The 16,079-nt window shown below is 56.2% G+C and overlaps 2 protein-coding genes across 3 annotated transcripts in view; both read right to left on the reverse strand.

Annotated features, from left to right (window-relative positions):
* LOC109522952 (transmembrane and coiled-coil domains protein 3-like) overlaps nucleotides 1–5,066 on the reverse strand; it is a 6,936-nt gene extending 1,870 nt beyond the window's left edge. Inside the window, exons 1-2 of the mRNA XM_019881776.1 lie at nucleotides 4,842–5,066; nucleotides 2–672 (exon numbers count right to left, since the gene is read on the reverse strand). Coding sequence (XP_019737335.1) covers nucleotides 2–672; nucleotides 4,842–4,907 — 737 coding nt within the window. The 5' untranslated portion in view covers nucleotides 4,908–5,066. The remainder of the gene's footprint in view (nucleotide 1; nucleotides 673–4,841) is intronic.
* Nucleotides 5,067–7,140: 2,074 nt separating this feature from the next.
* On the reverse strand, nucleotides 7,141–14,429 carry nr2c1 (nuclear receptor subfamily 2, group C, member 1). Of its 2 annotated transcripts, none has more exons than XM_019881772.1 (13): nucleotides 14,265–14,427; nucleotides 13,431–13,661; nucleotides 12,505–12,583; nucleotides 12,209–12,388; nucleotides 11,974–12,124; nucleotides 11,192–11,288; nucleotides 10,725–10,894; nucleotides 9,953–10,106; nucleotides 9,745–9,866; nucleotides 9,522–9,667; nucleotides 8,686–8,823; nucleotides 8,452–8,557; nucleotides 7,141–8,191 (listed from the first exon to the last, which is right to left on the reverse strand). In XM_019881772.1, the coding sequence occupies exons 1-13, from the start codon at nucleotides 14,334–14,336 to the stop codon at nucleotides 8,020–8,022; spliced, it is 1,818 nt and encodes a 605-aa protein (XP_019737331.1). In that variant the 5' UTR covers nucleotides 14,337–14,427; the 3' UTR covers nucleotides 7,141–8,019. The 2 variants fall into 2 exon arrangements, with proteins under 2 accessions (XP_019737331.1, XP_019737332.1); XM_019881773.1 differs by having other exon boundaries at nucleotides 8,034–8,191; nucleotides 8,452–8,626; nucleotides 8,666–8,823; nucleotides 14,265–14,429.
* Nucleotides 14,430–16,079: the final 1,650 nt, after the last annotated feature.

The raw sequence follows: 16,079 nt of genomic DNA on the forward strand, positions 1-16,079 counted from the left end.
GCCCGCCGCCTCGTCCGGCCGCGGGGCGGCCGCGTCCGCGGGGGCCTTCATGTGGTCAATGTTGTCGGCGCTGCCGAACCTGTTCCGGATGAGGTTGGCGATTCCTCTGGGCTTGCTGAAGAAGAAAGGAGGCGAGAGGGAAACGCCGGGTCCGATGGTCTTGATCTTGTCCATGGTGGGGTGGCGGCCGCTGCCCGTCATGTCCCTCAGCAGCTCGCGGCGCGACTCCCTGGGTATGGTGCTGTGCTTGCCGCCGGCCGCTTGGGGCGTCGTGGCGTGGTGGAGCTCGCCGTCCTTGAACTTGCGGTGATATTGCTCCAGCTTCTTCTGCATTTGGGCGATGTTGTGCGCCGACTTCTGGTTCTTCTTCTCGAAGACCTGCTTGATGCGGCCCACCTGCTGCTTGTCGGCGCTGTTCACCAACTTGAGGTACTCGGCCACGTTGTCGTCCTGCGCCGCCTGCTCGATCTTCAGCTGCTCCGTCACCTTCAGGATCTTCTGCTGGAGGTTGTCCAAGCAGGAGCGGCTGCGCCGGAACTCCAAGGACGGCGACGGAGAGGGAACGGCGTCGTCCGGGTCCGGGTCCCGGTCCAGGTTGTTCTCCGAGGAACCTCGCCGCATGGTCGCGGTCGTCGTCGGGAGGCTGAGAAAGCCGTCCTCAGCGCTCCGGTCCTGCAACGTCATGAACAGAGGATTCGTCTTGGGATGGACCAAATGGCGACGGCGGCGGCGGCGGCTTCCCGGGAGAACTCGTTTGAAAGCGCTTCTTTTTTCATGGAGATGTCATTTTCCTAAGACGACCGCGACTATTGCGCCGATGACATGGCCGCATCTCACGGGGCCGATCCCGTTCACCGAACGTCCAGACGGCCGATCGGAATCGATCACGGGTGACCGGAGATGCTCATTCGGAGGCGTCTCCATTCACAAAACGACCAACCCCCCGACGAAAACCCCCCCCACTGTGCCTCAACTTTATGTCCTACTTGAAAGCAGGCCGATCTCAAATCCCAAGTGATGCAATGCCGTCATCCACTGGGATTTGTGTGGCGCCAGCGACGCTCCAAGCGGGTACCGTACCGCCGGCGCTACTCGGGGGGGGTCCACCGGAGTAGCGCCGTCCTTGACGTGCGGCTTAGTCAGTGGCGGTCGGCGTTCAAATGTCACGGAGGGAAGCGAGAGGCGTTGAAACTTCTCAACCGCGTCCAAGTTCGGCTCCCCTTCTCCTGCCAGCAAAAATCGGACGACGGGCGACGCTTTGAACTGCATTCGCCCCGGCGTCCCGTCAGACGAGCGACGGCGGACGAGCCCGGCGAGCACGCCGTCTCCGACTCGCGATCATCGACAAGCATTAAGAAAGACGTTTGCTGATGCTATGTTGTGAAAGGACGTGCAAGTATAACCGATGCTATGCTATGTTGCCGAGCAGATGCTAACGGCGCATTTTCTTCTTCTTCAAAGCGCGGGCGCTCTTGAGCAAACGCCGACGTCCGGCGTTAAAAGTTTGGCCGCTTGACGACGAGGTCACGACGTGGCTCCCGCTTGGCTCTTTGCCGGTGGAAAAACCAAACAAACCGGTTCTTCCGAAGAACTCGTCAAGCACCAACAAAGCACGACGCCGGCCCTGGCGCCCAACGAGCGCCGAGTCTTTTCGCCTCGGTTTGCCTTCGCTGCGTTGTTGGAAGGTAAGCCGGCGGGCTCCTCATGTGAGCAAACAGGTTGGACCGAAAGGAAGCCGATGCCCGCAGGCAGGCAGGCAAGCGGGCGGCCTCTGATTGGCGGCCGCGCCGCGCCGTTTCGGTGATGTCAGTCCACATGAGGCGGCTTAGTGGCGAATGGAGACAAAGTGGGCCTTTTTCCTGGGTGCTGAGCTTGAGAAAGAGCCTTGTGTTGCGCAAGGGCAACGCGGCGCGCCCACGCACACGCACACACGCACACACACACACACATGCGCGTGGGATGGCGACAAAGGCTGAAATCCCCCGAGGCGCGCTTGCACGTCCTTCTCCGCCTCAACGGCGTGCCGGATAAACGAGTATATGCGCGCGCCGGTGCGACGACGACAAAGTGAAGGCAGCGGTGCGAAACCGGATTCTTTGCTCGCAACAAGTTTGGCCACTTCGAGTCAGCGAGTAAACACAAACCAGCGGAATTGCAAAATCAAGTGACGGAGATGGAAACGTTCCCCTCCGCTTTTTGGGATTCATCGGGCAAATCGCTTTTTCACCGTGCGCATTCAAAGCCCAAAATTTTTGGGTGTCGAGCGGCCGGGATGAGAATCGGCGCCTCCAAATCTGGGGCCCGAGCCGTCAGCTGGAGAAGCGCCCTCTGCGGATCGGCGGCGAGATCAAGCCCCCTGGCGTCTCGGGGGGGAAAGAATGACGTCAGATATCCGGCGGGCAGATTCCCGGCAGGGTCCGCAGCCGTTCCCGGTCGGGAAGGCGCAAGCCCCCCCATCGCCGCGGGTCGCCAGCCAAACATACAAACCGGCGACCCGAGTCGCCTTCGCCGGCGCCGCTGAGGCGCCAGTGTTGGCGAAGGAGCGCGCGCTCACGCCGAGGTCCGCCGAAGGTTGGAAAAATGCTCAAAGCTTTTCCTGTCCAGAAGTGCGAGCGAAGGTCTGGAACGCACCTTGATGAGAATGCGATGCCGGCAAGCTTGGCAAACACGCACCAACTGCCTTTGACCTTTGACCTCCAACAGCAATATGGAGCATTTCGCCATTGGAAGACACCCCCAGGAGCCCCCGTTGAGTTCCACAACAGCACAAAGAATGACTGGGTTTGGGCAACCCCCCCCCCCGCAGTGCCTCCACGCTGCCCTACATAGCACTGGGTGGCCATCTGTCCACCAGCACCATGACACACTTCTGCAGTCTTGAGACGACACCACTGTTGGTTTTCGGGGGGGCGGGGGGGGGGGGGGAATTCCGTTTCTGTACGTTGCCACGTTCATGTCATCTGGCCAACGACACCAAGCCATCCAGCAGGCTACCCCGCGCGGTTCTCCGACAAAAATACACCTTCCCTTTGGACAGTTTGCTGGTGTGCCTCGTTGTTCACCTCGAGTGCGCGCACAGAATGGAATCGCGCGTCCAATTTGACAGCCAACGTGCGGAAAGGAGCTTGGCGCTGCCATGGCCACCTTTGCGTGTCACGTTGGTTAGCAGTGCGTGCGTGCGCGCGTATCTCCGATGAGGATGATCGATTTCCAGGTCAAATGTTTCTTTTTGCCGCGTCATTCATATCCAACCCACCGCAGGACAATTGCGACATAATAGTCGTGGAATGAAGACTTGGTTTGAGTGCAGGCTGAAGCCGCCATTGCTTGTCGAACTGGCCGTCCGGCCTGCGGCGACGTTGACGCGGGCAAACGGAGCAGCCGAGATGAGAAAGCGGGCCTTCTCACAGCTGCGGCGCGGCCCCGGGGTCGTCACGGCGAGCTCGGATATGGTTCCAAACAAAATTCTCTGCAGAAAACGGACGGCCGGAGGTTCGCCGGCTCCGAAACCGCCCCGCCGGCGGCATCTTTGCATCTCAAACGTCAGAAGAAGCGACATTTGCGCTCATCTGAATAGGGCGCCTCCAAAGCGCTGAGCTGCGAGAGCATCCGGGCTGCCGCTCGCGACAAAGCGGCGCTTTTCCAGCAGGGGCACAAGAAAAGTGGGGCCGGCCCGCTTATTGATATTCCCTCCGGTCGCTTGTCGCCCGCTGCGAGGCGGAAAGACAGCAACGGGGAGCCTCAACGGGTTGATTTGATTTTTTTTTTTTCTTTTTAGACTTTTATTCTGGGGAGGCGGAAGGGTGGAATGCAATTTCTGGGGGGTGGCAAAGCAAAAACTTGGAAACACGTTGAAGCCAAGCCCTCGGAAGGGTCGCGTGAGGGAGGTCGCCGATCGACGGGGTGTTGCGCAATTCGTTTTGGGGAAGGAAGGACGTCTGGAGGGAAGTCGAGGCAAAGTGCGCATCACTGTCAAAGGCTTCATTTGAAAGGCAAACGCCGACAAACACGCAATATTGAACTCGAGCTTTTAGGGCGGTGAAGCGTTTTGGCAGCCAAGGACAAGCGGACACGATCGCGCGTGGGGATCTTGTCAGTTTTCACCAAGTGAGCGCCTCTCGGCCCATTTCGCGACGGATGGATTCGTTTGGCAACCCGTTGGCAAAAGAGCATCCAAGTAGGCAGCAAATCGGGAACGCTCCCGCTCGTATTGTTCACATTGCAAAAAGTTTGCCCACAATGCCCCACTTTGTATCCAACGAAATTGGCAAATAACAGGCGTTGGACCCAAATCGCCCATCCTTCAGGATTCTTCACAGTCCCCCACGCGAGAAAAAAGATACAAATTCAAGTTCACCCAAAAGACTCCGGTGTCCTTGTCCTCCGTCATCGGTCCTGGCCGCGGCGCAAGGCAAACTCAAACTCGGGAGTCATCCGTCCCTTCTCCGTTCGGAGTCGCGTCGCACACCAAAGCGACTCGAATCTCGTGACGAGGAAGCCGACGGCGCGCTTGAACGCCAAGGCTCCCTTTGTGAGCCGACTTGAAATGACGTCACGTGGGGCCAAAAGAAAAAAGCGAGCCTTGAAAGTGTCCGACAAGTTGTCCCCGTCGACTTCCTTCCGACTCTTCCCCCGAGGCGGCGCACCGAAACGTCGAAGAGCTCGACGGCCAAAGTTGACCGAGTCACGCCGGCGGCCGAACGGGAACGCGCGGCCGCCGTCCGTCCGTCCGTTTGGCGACGCGGGGCGCTTTCCGAACAAAACCGAGCAAAGGCAAACAAAACCAAAGACGACAGACAGCAAGCGCAACAAAAAAAAACAAGGAGGCGAGCGGCACTCACCGGCCGGCCGCCGAGGCGTTTCTCCACTTCGGACAAACTCCGCACGGACACGCTGGCGCTGGGCATGCTGAGCCCCGTCAAGGCTCGAACGAAGACAACTTGACAAAGCCGAGCGAGTCGAGCGGCATGTTTTTGTGCGCTGGCGCCCCGACTCTCTCCCTCTCTGCGCGTGTGAGTTAGTTAGCGCGTCTACTCTTCTGATGAGGGAGCTTTTTTTTTCTCTCTCTCTCGGCTCTCTTCCGCGGCCGCGCGCGCGCGGGCGCGTGAAACAACCCCGCCTTTGTGAGCGCCCCCGCCCCGCCCCCCACTTAACCCTTTGAACACAAGGGACTACTGGATTGACTCAAGTGTTAGGGTCGCTCATCGTGAGTCAAGCTTGGGACAGCGAATGCGGGGGGGGTGAGACGAGCACGCGCGCACAGTTCTTCCCATCTTGCCAATTGCGATGAACCCAAACGCGAGGAAAGTTGACCCAACACACTCAAAGCCAAGAAGAGAATGCAAAGAAGGAAGCTGGTTTCGTGACGTGTCATTCCAGCACCCACTGTCGTATTTGTGTGTTGGATGTCTGCGTGTGAGCACGTGAGTGTGTCGTTGGTTGGCCCTGTTCAACGAACGTCAACGACAGCTGTCCTTGGGCCCACAAACTCCCATGTCCACGTTGTGTTCATTTCACCCCCCCCCCACAAATTTCCCCAAAATTGGTGGGTCCCCACGTGGGTTATTTTTACAAATGACACACTTCAACCAATTTTCACTCCATTTTTTTCACGACAGATGCTTATAGAGGTCAAACTTCAAATATAAAAAAAAATGAAAGTCTCCCCCAAACCTGAAGTGCTTCAACTAAAGTCACGCCCTTTTTGAAATCAGTGTCCCAAATACCTTTGGGGGGCGCGCAGAGCCATCTCCGAGTAAAATGTGGCCTCAACAGGTGCCGGTGACTTGCTGTGCGTCACCGTGAGACGTTTTGCACGTTTTCCGGCGTTCTTTGGCACCTGTTGTTGTCTTGTGCACCTGAGAATGGTTAGCGTTGGACGGGTCCCGGATTTGAATGGCTTGCGTCACAATAGAAACGTTGTGTACCTCAAGTGGGGGGGATTAGTTGCGCAGCCGGTTGTGATTTGAATTTCAAAAGTGGTCCGACCTGACGTAAGACACAAAGTGTCATGAAAATGGACCTTTGCTACGTGAAAAGTGTTGACGGGTCAACGTGACCTGATGCGTGTTTAACCACCAAAAAAATTAAACATTGAAAAAAAAGGAACACACTTGGCAACTGCACAACTAATTCGTCCGTCAACATCCACGACGGCCACTCACATTTTAGAACATTAAAACGGAAGAAAGAAAAAAGTTTACATGACCACACGCTAATCTAGTCAAGTATGCTAGCGTCACCGATCCAAATATCGTTAGCTGTGCAGACTCATAAAAATGTTCAAATGCGTTTGCAAAAAAAACAAAAAATGCTGTTGGGCTAACAAGCACCGTCCATGTCAAATGATTTTGGAGATCAGAGAGCAGCCGTTCCTGGAATTTGAGTCGGCGTCATGTTGCGATCCAATCCGTTCCGTTGCCCGCTTCCAATCTTACGTAAGCCGGCGCTCTTAAGGCCCGCTGGCTAAATGGAGCTTTTGTGGCCGGCTTTGGCAGGGGGCTCCTCGGGCGCGATGAATCCCGGCTCCCAGCGAGAGCGTGGGAACGCTGCACCTTGAGCCGCGGCGCGGCGGGCTAATCCGCCGAGGCCCGGCGCCCCACGCGTTGCGTCACCCCTCGTTTGTGCGTTTTTTTGTCGCCGCGATTCGTCGCGGTGGACGTTTCGGGTGGACGGACGGTGCCGGCTTGAACGGCTGAACCGGATCGGGGCTTCGTAGGCGGAACGCCCGCTTCGAAGAGGGGAGCCACACTTGCGCAACCGCTTTTGGAGCTCCTTTTGACTCCAGTTTGGTTTGATATCTCACGGGGGTCTCACGCCATCGACTTCTTGCCACTACTCATGCTCGATTGGAGGAAGACGGTGGCGAGACAAAGCAAAGGAAGCCGCTATGCTTGCGGATTGACTGAGCTGCTTCACCTTTTGTGTGCTCGTCCCATCCTCGAGCGTCACTTGACAAATAATTCGACAGCAACAGGTCGACAATCTGCTGGCTTTATTGGGGCGGCACGTGTTGATGACTGACCTTTTTTTTTTCCTTTTACTGTTGAAAGCCGCTTTTGTAAGGCAAAGACAAAGTTCAACTCAGCCCAACTAAGCTGAATCAGCAATCGGAGTAAGCGCCACGCGTGAAAAGCGCGCTGAAGTTGGAAAAATATCAGAGACTTGTTTTTATTTTCATATGACAAGACCATCAGAGATATTTTTTTTGTCCAAAAGACAGGATGTGATCATCACAGAGTGCTCTCCACCAAATTCTATTTACACACAGTGACGGCATTGTTGGTCCGATCCTTTGGATGGGCAAACAAATCCACAATTTCAAAGAAAAACAAGGTTATAACCTTTAGCCACAAATAAATTCACGAGGACATTTTGGGAGTCAATTGCAAAAAAAAAAAAAAAAAAAAACCCACAGGACAGCATGATTGTACACTACTCCCAAAAAGTTTGGGAGATCAAGTTTGGGGCGGAAATTTAGAAGGAAACTAAAACGCATGACCACTGGTGGCTTTCTGTTACTCTTCCAGTGCAGCCACTAAGTTTCGACTGTCACAGTGTGTCATCAGCGGGTTGCAAAAGAGAGACCGGAAGAGTCACAGAAACGCAAAGAGGTGGAAACGTATTGGTCCATTTAGGTAGCCAACGCATTTTAGGTTCATCCTGAAATGTCGTCCCAAGCCGTCTACGAGTAGCGTCTCAGAAAACGTGTCCACCAGAACCGCCTTTGTTGACGGTTTTGCAAAAAGGCCTTGAGGCGGACAAAGCAGAAATTGCAAAATTGCGTCCAGTCAAGCGAACACGCTATAAGGGCGCCGCTTCCGTCTTGATTGTGCACATGAACAGCCGGCGGACTCTCTTATCTTATGCCACCAGGCTCTGCAGACTGACTCGAAGGGTGGGCGGGGGGTGTGTGGTTGGTGGACGAACGGCGACGCAACCACGCCATGGCCGGAGACCGGCTGCGACAGTCCGGGCTTTCCCGAGGCCAAAGGGGGGCGGCGGAGGCGGGGACGAGGCTCAAACCCCGGGCAGCGACTGGCTGTTGTAGTCGGTGGAGTCCATTTTGAGGATGTACGGGATGATGCTGTCGATCTGCACGTTGCCGATGAGGCCGGCGAAGAAGAGCTCCTCGGTGACGGCGGCGCTGATCAGACGCAGGGCGGGAAGCCGCAGGAGCAGCTTGGACAACCTGCGCAGAGAAAAGGCCACGTCTCGAGATCACCGGCGGAAATCGTCGATGCCGATTCTTTGCCGAGGTCAGCGCTCGGCCTGCTCGAGCGCCGCGGTCGACGTGGACGCCACAAGTGCGCGATAACGGCGGAAAACAAAGGAGACTGCTCCTTTGGACGCAGGCGCGGTCTCATTTGCAGCGACGGGGCTCGGGTCAACAACAGGACCCAAACTCCATCGTACGGCGAGGGGCCCGTGCGTGGGCGCCGCGGGACCCACCGGTAGGAATCTTCCGGGTACGTCCGCGCGACGTAGTCCTGCAGCTCCATGTAGGCCTTCTGCTGGAACCTCTCGATCTGCAGGGTATTGTCGATCCCGGGGTGATCTGATGCAAATCCAAACGGAGAAAAGAAAGCGCGTTTGCCATGCGTGTTGCCGCGTACGCGCGCTTGCGGGCGGGCGGGCGGGCGGGCTCGCCGCGGCGCCCCGTTGAACTCCTTGGGCGGGACGCACCGGGACTGAAGAGAACGATGGCTTTGAGGAAGGCGTATTCGTAAGCGTCCGGGGACAGCTTGGTCATGCTGTTGCAGAACTCCTGCAGCCTCCAGATGTGCTCCATCACCACTTTCACGCGCTCTTGGGAAAGCTTCTCTGTTGGTCGGGCGGAGAGAGCAAAAAGAGACGTGACGGACGGGGAGCAAAACGTCCGAGGCCAGCGCCGACGAGCCGGTCCCGCGCAACCGATGTCGGGATTGTTGAGAGCAACGTTGTTTTCAAGAGCAAAGATTGGGCGAAAATGGACGTCGGTCGCTAGCGCTGATCCGGGGCGGGGTCGCGGGGTCGGCAGCTTTAGCGGGGAAGCCCAGACTTGCCCCTCCCCCCGGCCGCTTGTTGCAGCTCTTGCCGGGGGCTGCCGAGGCGTTCCCGGGCCAGATGGGAGACATCGTCTCCCCAGCGCGTCGTCCCCGGACTACTAAGACATCACGAGAAGCACGGATGGTTCACTCTGCGCCGCCACGTCGGTATCGTGGCGGAAGTGAAATGTCACATCGAGTGATTTGACGGCTCCGCCGAGCCGCTTTGACGTGACGGCCGAGCCTCGCGCTCGGAAAGGCTCGAAAGGCCAAAAAGGGGCGCGCGTGCCTCTGCATTTGCTTTGGTTTGATAAAAAGGCAAACATTGTTTCTCTGATGACAAAGAGCGCGGATCGAGACATCAAAGACAAAGCGAACGAGGAACCGGAATGACGGCAAGCGCGCCGATGCCGTTTGCCTGGCCGACGATGTCGGGTCGGCCCGCGGCGGCTCCTTGCGAGCGTTCTCTCGTTTCCCACGAAAGCGTCGTCCTACCTTCCTGCAAGCTGGTCTGCAGATGGCCGATGATGGCGCTTAAGATGGTCGCCACGTTCATCACGTTGGAACACTGGGCCAGACCCAACGCGAAGAGCTCGTTCCAGCAAGCTTTCATCAGGTTGATGTCGTTGTCCTCCTGACCTCTGCAAAAAGGCCGCGGGGCTGCGGTTGCCGAGGAGCGTCCGTGTGGCGCGCGAGAGGCGGCGCGCCCGTCACTTACCCCAAGGCTTGGAAGGCGGGGATGGAGCGCGCCCAGTGCATGGACAGGAAGAGGAGGCGCGAGGCCGATTCGCAGATGTAGTTGACGTTGAGGTACTCCGGCACGGGCACGGGCATCATCAGCTGCGGCAACAACAACAAAAACAAAAGGTGAGCGAGCCATCGGCAGACGGCGTCGCCGCCCCCCCCCGCCGACCCCCCGCGCTTACTTTGAATGGAATATGGCTTTCCGAGAGCAGCGAGCCCTCCACTTCCGACACCGGGCCCGACTGGTCGCCCGACATCAGCCGCATGGTGGCCTCCAGGTTGGTCGGCGGCGAGCCGTCGCCGGCGTGCAGGACTTTGGCCAGCGTGTCAAAGGCTCTGGAGGACACACGGGGGGGGGGGGGGGGGGGGGGGGGGGGGGGGGGGGGGGGGGGGGGGGGGGGGGGGGGGGGGGGGGGGGGGGGGGGGGGGGGGGGGGGGGGGGGGGGGCAAAGTTTCCGTGGGTGCAACTGGAAAAGTGGCTCTCGGGGAAAAGACAATTCGGGCGTCATTCGCGTTCAAGTCGCCGGGAATACGATTCCATGCGGCTCCGCCCAGTTCGAGTGAAGACGACGACAAACCACTCGCCATTGTACCAGCGGCATTTCCTTTCCGCTAACAACAGCATTTGCTAGCTTTGAAAACGGATTGGTTCGATTGGGTTCCATGTGCGCGCGCGTTTGGAATCAAAAGCGATTTTCCGATTCGGAGCGTTTCTTTGCCACGCCGCTTGCGACGTCTCAACGCGCGCGTTTTGACCTTCCGGCTGCTCCCAAAATAAGAACAACACAATTGTGATGTCATTGAAGGAGAAAAACAAAACCAGAAAAAGAAGTTATTGTGTTCCACGCTTGAAGCGGAAAGCGTCCTGTGGAGCGCCGGGGCAACGTCGGGGAGGACGCGCTTGGAGCGACCGTCTCCGAAGGCTTTGAGCGCTCGGAAGGCGTCCTCACTCACCTGGTGATATCGCTTTGCTCGTCCTCCTGCAGGTCCGTCATGGAGCCGTCGCCGTTGCTGAGCGTGTCGGCCGGCTCGCCGCCGCCGGCCTCCCTGGCCTTGTTGAGGTGGGCCAGCGAGGTCACCACGTTGGCCAGCGTGCCCAGGTCGCCGTGGCAGGGGTCGTCGTGCTGACAGAGACACCGGCATGCGACGCGCGTAAGTGGCTTTCGAGCGTAAAATGGCGACGGCTTGTGGGATGGGGACGGAAAGATTTGGCCGGCCCCATTTGACTCATTTCAAGTTCCTTTTGTAAAGGTGAAATAGAAGCGGCCTCGCCGCTTTGGTCCCGGCCCCCCCGCTCGAAGGGGAGTTCAATGTACGATCATCATCAACGCGCGGCGGCGACTTTTGTGACGACGGAGCCCCCGCGGCTCCTCTCGCGGTGTTTTGTCCCTTTTCCGCCGGGAGGGCCAAAAGGGAGTTACCTTTTCCGGGGATGCCGGGATCAAGATGGTGTTTTCCAGCTTGGGGAAAGATTGTTGGATGTTGAGCAACATGCTGGACTCCAGCAAATGCGCCGACCTGTTTGGACAGACGCGCAAACGATGACGTCAAGAAAAGGACGCACGGTGGACCGGGCGACCCGTCAAAGAAATTCGGATCGATTGACTGCGAATCATGGCTTTTGCTCGTCTGCCTTTGGCAGGGAAATGCAATTCGATGCTCTTCCACCGGATGGCAGAAGAAACCCGTTGGGGCGCGTTTGAGACAATGAAGAATTTCCCATGATGCATTTGCTGTGATGGCCAACGACGGACCGAATGAAAATCAAGGCGAAAGGTCGCCAACTCAGACGTTACCGAGTTGGAAGGAACGTTCGGCAAGCCCCTCCGCCGCCCATCTTTCAAACTCGTCCCTTTTTATTCTTCGGCACGAGATTCTATTTTGCGCTTTCTACCCGCCCGTCTTTGTGATTCACGTCTTGTTTGATTGTTGTCTGACTCCTCCCCGCTCCACGTACAGCACTTTGCGTACGGCGCTGGTTGTTTTTCGAGTGCTCTCTGGAGTTGAGCGTCGCGCGCCGCGATCCCGCGGCAGTGAGCAGGTCGACTCGACTGGGAAGGGAGCGAAGCGGCGCGACGGGATGTTGCTCACGTACGAAGCACGCGAGTGAAAAAAAAAAAAAGAATAAATCTGTCCGTTTTAGTCGGCCGCCGATCAGCGTGCGAGGCGACGGGGGGGCAATGTAAGCATTTCACGACGTCACCTGGAAGTCTCCCTGTCGGACACAAAGGTGGGCGTGGCGGCCAGCGGGCTGCACAGGTTCTTGCGGATGTAGATCTTCTCCGTGGAGGCTGCGCAGTTGACGGACTTCTCCCTGGCGGGCACGTCCATCGGCTTCCTCTCGCACTGCACGGCTGCAAGACAGGCGGCGCGCCGCGGGTCAGGGCCGCGCGAGACGCTCGAGCGCGGAACCCGCGGCGACGGCGGCGGCGGCGTACAATCCTGTTTCATGCCCACGGCCATGCAGCGCTGCAGTCGACAGTACTGGCAGCGGTTTCGGTGGATCTTGTTGATGGCGCACTCGCCGGAGCCCCTGCACGTGTACACCAGGTTCTTCCTGATGCTGCGCTTGAAGAAGCCCTTGCAGCCCTCGCAGCTGACGGCTCCGTAATGGCGCCCTGTTTGCGGAAACAAGGTCACGGCGAGGGGATACACATAAGCAGGATCAAAAAAAAAATGTTTTTCGTGGGTTTGTTTTGAAACGGCCTTCAGGCAAATTGAAGAGGATTCCAACCGGAGGCCTTGTCCCCGCACACAACGCAGTACTCCACAATCGGCTTGGCAACGGACTGCTCGGAGCCCTCGGTGACAAACTGACAAAGGGACAAAGAAGAGCGGCGCTCAACACCTTGCAAACAACCGAAGACTCACTTGTCACGCCGTGGCGACGACCAAAAGTCCATTCAAATCAAGAAATGAATAGAAATCCACTTGACGGAGCGTCTGATGTGTCGCTCTCTGGCCGATGGCACCGCGTGACTTTGAGGGGAAAGAACGCCCGAGTCGTTCTCCAAAGAGCAAGAGCACTTTTTTTCCCTCTTGCTTCGATAAAATTTCCATTTCTTCCCACCTCATCGCTGCTTTTTTGTTTGTTGCTTTGAGAGGTGCAACTCATCGACGATCACATTTACTGATCGTTTTTAAGACTCCATCAATCATTTGGAGACCTTGTTCGGGTTCAAATTGCCCAAATGCTCCAAATGTCAGCCTCTCGACATAAACATCCGCCCCGTTTCCGGAGTCCTCCGCGAAAGCAGACTCATTATGTCTGTCGGGTTGTAAAATGAGACATTTACAAAAATCTGCTTTTAGTTTTGAAGACGAGCAACATTTTTTGCAATTTTCTGACGGATGTTCAACTTCAAAACAAAAGAGAATGACACATGCATATCGAAAGAGCAAAATGTTGACCCGGCCCATACGGATTCATCTGAAGGCACACAAGTCCAAATTCAGACTTGCCTGTCAACGCTTCAAATTCCTTCAAAAAATGCGCGCGCGCGCACGCACGCGCACACACACACACACACACACACACACACACACACACACACACACACACGTTGCACACACAAATGATGACTCGCAATTGAACAGGGCTTTCTTTCTCTGCACAGGAACAATCGCAGGAATGTTTCGGAGAGGTCGGGAGGGTCGCACCTGAATCTGCGGTCCTGACAGATCGGGAGAGGCGAAGAGCAGCTGGTTGACCCCGGAGCCGTCGGGGCTGGCGAGGAGGACCTTGTTGGGGGAGCCCTCTTGCTTGGCCAGGATCACCTTCCCGCCGGGGGAGTACTCGGCGTTGGCCAGGATAAACTGCTGCTGCTTGCCGGGAGACGCCGGCTCCAGGGCGGTGACAATCTGGATCTTCTTCTGCGGATCGGTCACAATCTGGAGGATATTCAGAGATGACAGGCGGCCGGCTAAAGTCAAGCCTCTCCTTTCTCAAGAGCACTTTGAAACAGTCATTCGTGCCTTCGCCACATCTCGGCCGGATGACTGTCACGCACGCGACTTTGGAGTCAGCCAATCCTCCGTTCCGGTCGGTCCAAAATGCCCCCGCCGGCCTCCGGGCTGGAACGTATCAATGGCGTTTCCATTGGTTTCAATGGAGAAAGGCGATTTCAGATACGCATGTTTTGAGTGGCGAGCTGGATCGCAAGGTGCCACTCGATTAAGAATCAACGTTGCATTTCGCCTTTGTTTTCAACCGTAAAAGGCCGACCGACTGTTTTGTTGCTACGACGTGACAGAGTGAAGATATGCCAACAAAATGAAAACGGCACGCGGGTAACAGCATGTCACTTGTGAATGAACGTTACCCGGCCATGTTGACAGTGACGAGCTTAGCTCACGGACAGCAAACTCATCCGTCCCGATTGCACGAGGTTCGCAGCATTTGGTGTTGTAGTTGAGGTACATATTCGGTAGAGGTGAGGCTATTCACCCCGGTGTTTTCTCTAGTGATGTTGAGGGGAAAAAAAGAAACATTACCTGAATTCGGTGCCCCATGGACATGTTGCTATCTGCTGACACGAGCTGTATCCTCGGCGCGTGCCCATCCATACTCACACGGCACACATCCACTGGCCACTGCGACTCGCCTCAGTGGCCCATCAAGTATGTGCGCCTAGGGAGCAAACAGATATGGAATACCAGTGACGGCTGCGTATTTGATACCTGGGCACCCACGTCACTCACCAGACCAGGACCTCACCCTTTTTAGGCGCACGCAATCAAAGTCACAGATAATATAGTGCGGAACATGACGATGGCGACCCCGTATCATCCATGCTTGGACATAGTTCATTGAAACAGTCATTCGTGCCTTCGCCACATCTCGGCCGGATGACTGTCACGCACGCGACTTTGGAGTCAGCCAATCCTCCGTTCCGGTCGGTCCAAAATGCCCCCGCCGGCCTCCGGGCTGGAACGTATCAATGGCGTTTCCATTGGTTTCAATGGAGAAAGGCGATTTCAGATACGCATGTTTTGAGTGGCGAGCTGGATCGCAAGGTGCCACTCGATTAAGAATCAACGTTGCATTTCGCCTTTGTTTTCAACCGTAAAAGGCCGACCGACTGTTTTGTTGCTACGACGTGACAGAGTGAAGATATGCCAACAAAATGAAAACGGCACGCGGGTAACAGCATGTCACTTGTGAATGAACGTTACCCGGCCATGTTGACAGTGACGAGCTTAGCTCACGGACAGCAAACTCATCCGTCCCGATTGCACGAGGTTCGCAGCATTTGGTGTTGTAGTTGAGGTACATATTCGGTAGAGGTGAGGCTATTCACCCCGGTGTTTTCTCTAGTGATGTTGAGGGGAAAAAAAGAAACATTACCTGAATTCGGTGCCCCATGGACATGTTGCTATCTGCTGACACGAGCTGTATCCTCGGCGCGTGCCCATCCATACTCACACGGCACACATCCACTGGCCACTGCGACTCGCCTCAGTGGCCCATCAAGTATGTGCGCCTAGGGAGCAAACAGATATGGAATACCAGTGACGGCTGCGTATTTGATACCTGGGCACCCACGTCACTCACCAGACCAGGACCTCACCCTTTTTAGGCGCACGCAATCAAAGTCACAGATAATATAGTGCGGAACATGACGATGGCGACCCCGTATCATCCATGCTTGGACATAGTTCATAAAGCAGATGAGTCGGCGGCTCTGCCAATTGGCCTCTGCATCGTAAGATCTGCTCCACTGGGGGTCAGCGCGGTTAAAGAATGACTCCCTGACCCCCCAAGTGTAGGCTCACAGTTGTTTGAGACTAGCAAGAGGTTACTTGCACTTCCACACTATAAATAATAACTAGAGTGAACTGCAGGTTGATCCAATACAAAAAGGACAAGTAGTGTACGAGTACATGGACCTTAAGGAACTTAAGGGTTTATTCATGGGCAATGAATCAAATGCCCGAACGTCTTTGCACATTCAATGCATTACCGGCCGTCACCAACAAACGTTTCTGGCCTGCGTTTGCAACTCCGCCGGGACAATTAAATGCTCACTGTTTTATTCGCGATGAAAATGGCAAGGAACGACCAGGCGTCATTTTCGTTTCCGAGCAAAAAAAAAAAAAAAAAAAAAGGGAGGGAAGGAAGAAAGAAAGGCAAAAACTCCCGGCTGACAGGCCCCCCCTTTGGGGAAAAAATCGATACGGAAGATAAAGGTATTTCTTTTCCTGTCGGTGAAAGGTCAACGTTGAAGGGTTCAAGCAAGCTAGGAGGGCCGCGCGAGCGCAGCGGAAACGCAGCGACCGCGACCAAAGTTGTTCGCATTCTAAAAGCTT

The sequence above is a fragment of the Hippocampus comes genome, unplaced genomic scaffold (assembly GCF_001891065.2).
Source record: "Hippocampus comes isolate QL1 unplaced genomic scaffold, H_comes_QL1_v1.1 scaffold299, whole genome shotgun sequence".
NCBI lineage: Eukaryota > Metazoa > Chordata > Actinopteri > Syngnathiformes > Syngnathidae > Hippocampus > Hippocampus comes.

Excerpts from the sequence above, each read along its gene's own strand:
- nr2c1 (XM_019881772.1), bottom strand. The coding sequence starts at position 14,336 with ATGGATGGGCACGCGCCGAGGATACAGCTCGTGTCAGCAGATAGCAAC. Across the intron at positions 10,107-10,724 it reads GAGCAAAGCGATATCACCAG|AGCCTTTGACACGCTGGCCA; the intron begins GTGAGTGAGGAC and ends TGTGTCCTCCAG. Across the intron at positions 9,668-9,744 it reads CCCGCCTTCCAAGCCTTGGG|AGGTCAGGAGGACAACGACA; the intron begins GTAAGTGACGGG and ends GCCTTTTTGCAG.